Source organism: Hyposmocoma kahamanoa, unplaced genomic scaffold, assembly GCF_003589595.1.
Source record: "Hyposmocoma kahamanoa isolate Upper Pololo Valley unplaced genomic scaffold, ASM358959v1 92743, whole genome shotgun sequence".
In the NCBI taxonomy this organism is placed as follows: domain Eukaryota; kingdom Metazoa; phylum Arthropoda; class Insecta; order Lepidoptera; family Cosmopterigidae; genus Hyposmocoma; species Hyposmocoma kahamanoa.
In genome coordinates this window covers 1-10340 of record NW_020654790.1, presented here as the reverse complement: position 1 = coordinate 10340, position 10340 = coordinate 1, and the positions used below count along the sequence as shown (strand labels likewise).

The 10340-nt window shown below is 38.2% G+C and overlaps 1 protein-coding gene across 1 annotated transcript; it reads left to right on the top strand.

The window, feature by feature from the left end:
• Nucleotides 1-2579: 2579 nt before the first annotated feature.
• Nucleotides 2580-9593, top strand: LOC113237015 (the record flags this gene model as incomplete). Its single annotated transcript, XM_026473257.1, has 4 exons — nucleotides 2580-2674; nucleotides 5862-6575; nucleotides 7080-7230; nucleotides 9501-9593. Coding segments are annotated over exons 1-4 (1053 nt in total), but the record flags the coding sequence as incomplete, so codon positions are not given.
• Nucleotides 9594-10340: the final 747 nt, after the last annotated feature.

Genomic DNA, 10340 nt, shown 5'->3' with positions numbered 1-10340 from the left:
TAGATTTTCAGTACAAATCGGCAATTTCATACTTTAACCCCTATTATTATTATTATTAGAGTGGCTTCATTCAAGGCCTATGAGGCCTATGTGACCCTTCATCACTGCGACCGTCAACTGATCTATTGTGATCGGTTACCTGTCAGTAGTCTGAAATGACATTATCCAGAAATAACATTATCCAGAAATAACGTTAGCTCGAATTTTCATAACCTAGAAAGTTTGTAACCTAGAACATTTTGAGAAGGAAATTTTTATTTCTTTTAAACCTAACTTAACCTAACCTAACCGAACTTAATCGTGTCTTTGCGATAAACATCCAACATATCCTGAAAAAACAACGGTTTCGTTATAATTCGGTTTTCGGTGTAATGAAAATTCGACCAAACGTTATTTCGGAAAAAGAAATTCGTGTTTGTGACAGGTTACCATTGTGATCACCACTAATTACAGTTCGGAGCCAAGGCGAACACCATTAAATAACTGAAGGACTTACCTGACTCCGACAGATTTTAAGTCCTCTGTAGGGCTAGCACGATACAAAGCGCGAGGTAGTGCTATTCTCGCATAGGGATCCCGCGCATGTCGCACCTTGTCGTGCTAGCCCACCGAGTATATAACCAGAAATAGAGACAAAATGTCACTTAATTTGTTTGAAAACTATTCTGCCATGTCATTACTGTGACAACTGCGCTCCGATTGGCTAGCCCGAGTTCGAAACAATTGACGGGTGTCGTCAACTGTTTCACTTCAAATCGACCAGTTAACTTGAGCTTTGCTATAATGGACGAAAATTGCAAAATTACATATTTAATATGTAATTACCGATGTTGTTTTGTAATTAGACGTTTTGCTGTTTTTCCCACACCACCGAATAGAACAGCACGGCATTGTTAGAGATATTATCTTTATTACAATAAATACACAATATTTTTTGGGATATACGCAGGTCAGTCGTTGGCCTGTCTAAATTTCAGCGCAAACGAGAGTAATATTTATAAGAGCTGTATCGCTAATGCGTTACCACGAATATATGGCCCTTATTTCGTCTCTATATCTGGTTATATACTCAATGTGCTAGCCCTACTGGTTGTGGACTGTACCTTCCCAGTATATAAATTCGTATGCCCATCAGAGGGCGACACTGGGCGAGGAGACGCACATCCAGGGAAGTACTGCCACTTACTGCCACCTATTTCTGCCGCTAAACAGTAGTGTGATCTTTACTGCGTTCCGATTTTAAAGGGTACGGGTGTTGGTGAAATTATAGGCACATGGGACTCGTCAACGTATGTCTCAGGGTGTCCGGCGCAGGTGCAGTTCCCCTTCAGTTCTTTGTGATTTAAAGCTCGTGAGTGGCACTGCGCACGATTTGTTCGTCCCATCTCTTAAGTGTCTAATAAAACGTTATTAATAAACATTGACTTACAATTATATGGACTTCGGGTCCGCGCTTAAAAGTGTCCGCACTTGTAAGGCGCTAAAATCGTATACAGAGCGCGACAGTCTTCATTTGTTCTACTGACAGCGCGATACTGCGATGACATTACAATTTAAATTTCGAATAGGTTGACTTGGGACATTTTTTTCGTGGTTTTTGTATTAGACCCGTCGTCCATTTATTTGTAAGTCAATGTTAATAAAAGTAATTAACTTTTGGTGGTTTTAATCACTCCGAACTTATCACTTCTTCTATCTATACAGTACACATAGACATTATTAAGAGATGAATTACTAAAAGTTATTGTTTATGATGTTAGTTATATAGTCCTGGAAGGTTGTTAGCATTTAAAAAATAACCCTGTATACACCTGATTATGTAGTATTTTATACGAATAGATCTGAGTAAAACCCGGTAAATATGTGGGTTCTCGTTGATATAATATATCGGGTTTGTAGGTAACTAAATTGGTTCTGTGTCACACTTATAAACCTGCTTATTTGATGCCAACGTTGAAAGGTACTCTATTTGATGATGAGATTTATAGTGTACACTATACTTGGATAACTAATTTTACGAAAATTCACACACTTATTGTGCGAACCATATAATACAATGGATCGTTTGGCTTGACAAGATCTCTTTAAATTAGTAATTAAACAATTTTTTTTCGGATCTCAATCGCGTTTATTTGTTTTTACGAACAAATGAACGTTTCGGGCTCATTACAACCCTATTGTCACAGCTGACTGAAATTGTGACGTCATCAACCAGTTTTAAGTAGCGATTTAAAAAAAAAATAAAAAGTACGCATTTGACCTCCATCTCACCTGGTGGAAAGTGACGATGAGGTCGATGATGTAGCATGTGCTACACCTAAATAATGCATTCACTCTCACCTTGAAAAGGTCCAAGTTAATACTTTCAGGGAACAAGTCTGCAGGCAGGGAATTCCACTCCATAGCCGTTCGCCATATAAATGTGAAAGCAAAACGCTTCGTGCGAACCCTTGGAGTATCCACAACATAGGGGTGGAATTCCAACCTACGCCTAGACCCTTGATGATGGAAAGGGGAAGGCAGAATCAAATTATGCTATTCCTTTGCACACTCTCCGTGATGGCGATGGCGGATGAGCGATGGGCGAGTCGAGTTATTTAACTCGAGTTATTCCCGAGTTAGCTCGGTCCGGTACCCGCCTGCTCTTCGACGAGCCGAATACTTCATTATCTCGGTCAGTTCGGCGACCTTCGGAGCACGTTCGTGTCGCGAGGGATGGTGAGTCGCGTTATTTAACTCCCACAACGAGTCAACTCGTGTTACTTTTTGTGAACTCGAGTTAGCTGGGTTCTGTTCCCGCTAAGTCGAATACTTCATTCATACGTACGGCGCGTTGGCTACTCGTTCTCACTCGGTCGGTTCGGCGTATTTCGGGGCACGTTCGAGTCGTGGTCGGTCGGCCGATCGTGCCCGACTCGGTGAATTGTCAGTTCGAGTTCTGGACACCGAGTTAACTCGAGTCTGTCACGCCAACTCGAGTTGAAAAAAATAGCAAACCACTCTATTCGGCACTATAGTTACGAAAGTTATGAATTTAAATAACTAAGTCAGTCTAAAGACATATTATGTTGCTGTCAAGTAAAATGCAACGCCTTAAAATAAATAGTAATGTGCCAGACAACCGACACTAATTAGAGCGCGTGCCCACTGTCGTCGACGATTATTTTATCGTTGAACGACTGTCGTATCTAGCTGTTCTCACTAGATCGTGACGACAATTTATCGTTTCACAGCAGCCGCCATGTCGTTTGATGCATTGCAGTTGCTTCTATGTTCTTTTGGAAGCCAGTAGTGTGTTTTCGCTCCCGTATGAAATGGATGAAAATGAAATTATATTAACTATAATAATGTATTATTTTTTAAAAAGGCGGAAGAGGAAGCAAATGAAGATAAGAAAGTTTTGGGTACATCTAATGTTATTAAAAAGAATTCCATTAGGGTTATGTCAAACGTTTATAGATGAATCATCACATATCAGTGATGAGAGAAAATTTTGGGACTATTTAAGAATTTAATATTTTGTAATAATATGTATAATTAAAGTTGAAAGTTTAGTTGTAAATAGTTTTTGCCCTCGATTTCAGGCATTAATGGGGTTTAACCCGATTTAAACCCGACGTTAACAAAGCGCCGGGTTAATACCCGGGCCCATCTCTGGCTATGACCCAACGCTAGCTAGTGCAAAGCGAGCCGAGGGCGCTGGGTTCGAGAGGAGAGTGGGGAGTAGAACACGTGCGGACAACGATAAATAAATCGTGACGACAATAGTAGCTGCGACGAATAGTAGTAGCTGAGTATTTAACGTCAGACGACTGTCATTCTAACTCTTCCCATTATCACGACAGTCTGTCGTCGTAACGACAAAAAATCGTGAACGACAGTTAATCGTGTCGTTCTAGGTGTATATGAACAACATCATTTAAATACACAAGTGACGACACTGTAGACTTCCAGATTAACTGTCGTGACGACATAACGGGAACGCACCCTCACCTGGTTGCAAACTATGTACCGTGAGAACTAGAGCAACCAAAATTAACAACAGACCAGAATCTATTTGAAAAAGATAATTTCCCAAATAGATCCTATAGGGAATTGACCCAAGCACAGCTCATACAACGTCACACAGTGCCAAACGCTGAGTCAGCGACTTAAGTTTATTTTTATGATACCAAGGGACCGGATGTACAAGTCTTAACAGTTGCAGTGCCACTGTGTGGAAGGGCACTGCCATTGCAGCCGTGACCCTGAGCCTTAAAATTGACAAGTCCTATGTACCTGCAGTTTCAGCAGCACCATTATCCTTTATGACACACGGAGAACAGTAATGTGGGCATAACTACGTGGCGAAAGAAATATTGTTTCCACAAGTAACTTGCTTATCCGTTGGCAAAGCAACAAACACTACCCCATTACAATCATCAAAAAAGTTATGACATGTTAGAGCCTTGTCTTGTTGACGATTATTTATACCTGCGCCAAATTACCCAGTTAGGCAGGTCCAACTTCGACAAAGAGGTCAGTCGTCGAATCCGATTCGGTTGGGCAGCATTCGGGAATCTACGCCATATCTTCTTGACTAAAATACCACAGTGTCTCAAGGCCCTTTGGTCAGTTTGTGTTGCCTGTTATCACAGCCGCCATTAATGCGCCGTAAAGCATCACTTACAAGAAGGCCCAAGGTCATCCACAGGGCAGTGGAAAGGACTACGCTCGGAGTTTCACTGCGAGATTAAAAGAGGATATCCGCACAAGAACCTGACAAACCGACATAGCCCAAAAAATTGCAAAACTTAAGTGACAGTGAGCGGGGCACATTGCTCGCAAATCGCAGAGCCGGATCCGATGGACCAAAAGAGTTCTCGAGTGGCGACTGCGAACCGGAAGACGCAGCGTGGACAGACCACTCACAAGGTGGACCGATGACCTGTGGAAGGTTGTGAGAATCCGTTGGATGTAAGCAGCACAAGACCGGTCATTATGGGCGACCTTTGGGGGAAGCCAGTCTAGGTCAGAGCCGGAGTGTAATCATTGAGATCCAGGAAAAGGATTCGTTGCATTCACTGGAGGGAACAATCACAAAAACACACAGCTTATTATAATCCCTGGTTATTGTAAATTAACAGACTTGATCTTACTTATTTAACGAAGGCTTCTTCGGCGGTAGCCTATCTTCGGCGCTGGATGTGTCTCGGCTAAGATGATGACTAGGTGAAGATATTTCGAAACGTAGCTACTTGGTCTTGGGTGTAACTTTAGCGTGCTTTTGCCCATAGAAACGATTTATGACAGTCCTGGATGTTGGTCGCGTCTATCCTTTTTAAGTGCTGTTGTTATAAAATGAACCTGAATGCTTTGAGCATTTCTTTTGTCAATAGTACAATGGAGATGTTTGTCTTTGAATAATCTACGAGAAATATTAATTGTCTCGAGATGAACTCCTCCATACATATACGAACAATTATTTGTTTTTAAACCGCGATTTGAACATTGCGTAAGTAACGTAAGGTACGGTATTCTCAATAGTGATTTTAGCAGTTTATACAATTCTAGCGTTTGCCAATCATATGACGATTTAGAATTTATTTGTATCTTTTCAAATAAACCAACATTTTGGATGCTTATGTATCAATACAACCCATGGTCACTGACAGTTTTAAGATGTTGAAAAAATTTTATTAACTTAGTTGCTTTCCCAAAAGTTTTATTTAGTTAAATATGGTAATTTGAGTTTGTTTTACCGATATTTATTTTCTGCACACACATCTCTTAATAATAATAATAATTAAGTAACCTTTGCAAATATATGAAGTTTCTCAAAGATTAAATCAATTGGTCTATAAACATCTTTTTTGTTTCAGTGATTTCAAGACACACCGCCTTCAAAAAGAAGATTCCCATTCGTCTGACGAGAAAATGGACACACGGTCCGAATCGTTCATATCGCAAGACACACCCAACTCGATCTTATCCGACTTCGAAGACAAGAGTATAGAAAATGTTCTCCGCTTGCAAAACCCAGAAGTCTTACGCTTGGCAGAACCAGAAAATGACAATACAAGCCCTCTTTCCGACAGTTTTCTTTCTAAAATGTCAAAATTGAATATAAAATCAACCCCAGACAATAAAATGACAAATTTGGATGTGAATTCTACCAAAGACAATACGATGTCAAATTCTTATATAAAATCTTCTCAAGACAATATAAAAACGTCAAATGTAGATACCAAAAGCACAGATAATAAAACAACTACCATAGACAATCGTCCAAAACAACTTAACATACAAAAAAGTTCCAATTTAGTCCTTACAACAAATCACCCATTAATGGGGCTAAGTAGTCCGGACTATCCAGATGTAGTACCAAAATTAATTGAAGAAAAAGATCTAAGTCTTTCGTCCATAGAAGACGAGAAGTTCTATAATTTATATAGTCCAGAAACGAATACGTCAAAGAATAATTTGTATTTTAGTGAAAATTTTGTAACAGCTGAGAGTGTGGAGCTGAGTATAGATAACATTCCACCGGATGTCGCTAGGGTTGAACAGAAGGAACGAAGGAAAATTGTTGCCAGGTAATAAAACAAAATGTAACTAATGAACAAGGGTCTACAAATTATATTTTAAGCTTCAATTGCCCGATATTGCGCTTGAAGATTAAAAAAGGAATTTGACATTTACAACGGACATATCCAATTACAGTAATTAGCAAGAACAATAATGATAATGAAACAAAAACAAGATATGGAAGACAATGTTTATGAACAGGTGGAGTCGCATCCAATCTTCTCGCAAAACATGTACAATTATTTAAGATATTCTTCCTATCCATCCCCATACATATCACATTCATGCGTATCAGACACGAGTGCGTTGATATGACCCAATGTTCGACAGAGACGGGAGTTGCATATAAACACATCGTGTTATGTAACTGTTACGATTTCAGTATTTCGTTATTTTGCATAGATACTAAATGCCATTTGACTTCATTGGTCAATAATATTATATTATTTTGACTTCTCCAAACCGTTTATTTTAACCAGACAGTAGAATTTTATATATATTTTTTTTTTAAGATTCGTAGAAACATCGAAGGCGATAGAAGCGACAAACCCACACCCGGTAGTGGGCCGGGTGGGTCAGATGAGGTCCGAAGAGCTCTTCGCGGGCCGTAACCCTGCCGGACATAGTACACCAATTTCACGGACGATTGAGTTTGGGACCGGGGTAAGTTACATTAAGAAGCCACTGTACCTAGAATAATATAAGTCTGGTAATGCAATAAGTAAATAAATACTTTATATGTATTAATTCCTAGTAGATTAGGTAAATATACTTTTCACCTCACTAGTTCGGAAAGGCTCTTCTTTCTCTTCAGAAAACTACGCGAAAAAGCGTTTTTTGCACGCTAGCGTGGGAAAGGTTTTTGGAATTCGAACTTGACGATGGACTGTGGTGCACCAACTTTTTCTTTGGATGAAAAAAAAAAGATTCAGAGTCGTTCAACTACGCGATTTGTCGTACATTACTTATTTATGTAATATAAATCCGTTGGTATATTTTATTCTTATTATTGTTGACATTAAATTGACAATGATAACTAATTGTGTTTATTAAATTATATTAATTCGTCGAAGAACTAAAATGATTTCAATAATCACTTAATCACACAAAATAAAAATAAGCAAGAATAAAAATTTATGAGGTGTAAATTCAGAACGCATCCGAAAATAAACTTTTTCATTTAAACAAAAAAGACTGATGTTTTATAGTTCAACTAAACAAAACAAAACAAGTTTTATAGTTAATTGTAAATTGAAACGTGTAATAATAATAATAAAAAATAACTGTTTTTCTTCCATTTACCATTGTCGTCGCTAGGTGAAAAGTTGTGTTTCGCTCGGCAGCAAAGTTGTTTTGCGTCTCGTGACTTGAAACCCTCGCTACGCTCAGGAATCTATTTTTGAACCTTAGCTTCCTTCGCTTGCGCAGGTTCCAATACAAGCACGCGTCAAACAACAACTTTGAAGCCTTGCATAACAAATAAGTATTGTATAATCTGAGCTCTTATCTTTATATTTATTGATTCTATTTCTACATCATTATCTTCATTGCTTTGTTCGGATAACTCATGGTCCCCAACATAGCCTTCGAATTAGGTGGCATTTAAAATTGATGACCTGACGTTAAAAACTATAGCACTTGTTACGCTTGCATCATCAAGAACATTTATAAAACAAAAGAAGAAAAACATTAACTTCATGTGCTATTGAATAGAACGGCCGAAACATACGGATCTTTTTTGTGATCTCCGACCATTATTTAATTTTCACACAATTTTGTTAACCTTTCACTTCCCATAAGTAAACTGTTTATCGACCCCCTGGGGTCCAAACTCCTACCGACAAGGGATCCATGTTTAGCGAAAAAAAAAAAAATTGAGAGTGCATGAAACGTTAATGGGGAACCACAAAAGTGGATCCTATTTAAATAGTTTGTGACCAAAATGTTGGTTTTCCATAAATGGAATAAACCACATTACACAGAGTACCTGATGTAAATGTAACGCAGTTTAGACCAAGACTAACTCACATTATTCTGACACCAGCATTCTGTATTTTATTTATATACTGCATGTTAATAATAATAATAATAATAATAATAATAATAATAATAATTTATTTCCAATCACAATGGTATTGATCTTATAATATATACATACAGAAGTTGAATGACAATGTGTTTGACCATTGTGAGAGAGCGGAATCTGTACTAGGATACCCTGTGTTACAGTATTCCGACCCCCCACTCTCAGAATCGATCTAAAATATGTGACAAAGGTGCAGTTAATAACTATTAATACTTCATAACACAAATAATAAAAAGAAAAGAAAAGATAACAAGTTAGAAAGCTAAATCAGTAAGTACAATACGTTGTTATGTGTAAATTTTGCCACCTTGTTTAAAGTAAACGACGAAATTGTGATATACAGATGGCAGCACATCAAGCTACTCGTTGATTTTAGTAGCAGTAGATCCCCTTGTGAAAGAGTTCGTCCAGGGTAGTACTGCCACCTTACCTATTTCTGCCGCCAAGCAGTAATATGAGCATTGCCGCGTTCCGGTTTGGAAGAGCAAGGGTGCTGGTGAAATTACAGGCACGTGGGACTTTTCAACTTATGTCTCAGGGTGACGACGGGTGCAGTGGCAATGCCCCTAAGATCTTTGCTATTTAACGCTCTGAGTGGCACTGCAACAGGCGTGTCGCCAGTCGCGCCGACTTGCTCGTCCCATCAGTTGCTATTATATAAAAAAAATTTTTGTTTCGCTATAGTTTTAAACCTCATGAACTTACCAGCCAGTAGCAATAATGTAATATTATAAGTAATTCTATTGTCATTATTTGTTTGACGATCTCAGTACAAATTATTATACTTTAAAATGCTGTGCAATATTTGAGAAATAAATAAATTAAACCAAACTAAATTGTTTTGCAGGTAGCGCAGTGGTGCAAATCTCCAACACACACACGGAGTGCCCCTAATTTTGACCTGCCCATTGAGTTGTCCACCAACATTGCTGTACATAATGTATGTATTAAAACATTTGAGCCTATAGGATATTTTCGTAATTAAGTGTAGTATGGTGCCTGACTTCTCTGAATTGGTTGGAAACTATAACAGCAAGTTCCATTCTCGTTGGAAGGAATATTCCGATATGAGTCCGCCATGCTGGCCCAATGCGGGCCAGGCGTAAGATATAACAATAAATGACATATTTTTGGTCAATATAACGCTCAACGGATATAATATACAACTTTCAACGATGACATAATGTACATTTTATACAAACATTACAGATATAACATTCACCGAGTACAATGTATTATAAATATAATCCCGGTGTTTTTAGGCGCAATGACGAGCGCAGCGAGGAGTATTAGGCTCGATACTCCTCGAAGCGCCTATACTAAATTTCTATGCTAAATCAGTAGGTGTTTCGATGAGAAAACCTATTTTTTTATGAAAACGTTATTTTTGATGGACATGACTTGATATGGATATGCAGCGAAACAATGTATTATATTATTTAATACATAGTACTGGTAGTACCTTTTGAAGAAACTATATCTCTTGTTGTTATACCTTTATTGATTATATTCAATGAGTGTTTTTGTGAACGATCTTCGACGTGCAGGTTTCATTCGCTATGTTTTCCTTCACCGAAAAGCTCATGGTAAATTTCAAATTAAATTCGACACCATTGTTTATTGATTCGATTGCTCAAATAATTTCGAACCTGACTGTACTTTTTCAATAAATAATTTCAGGGCCCTG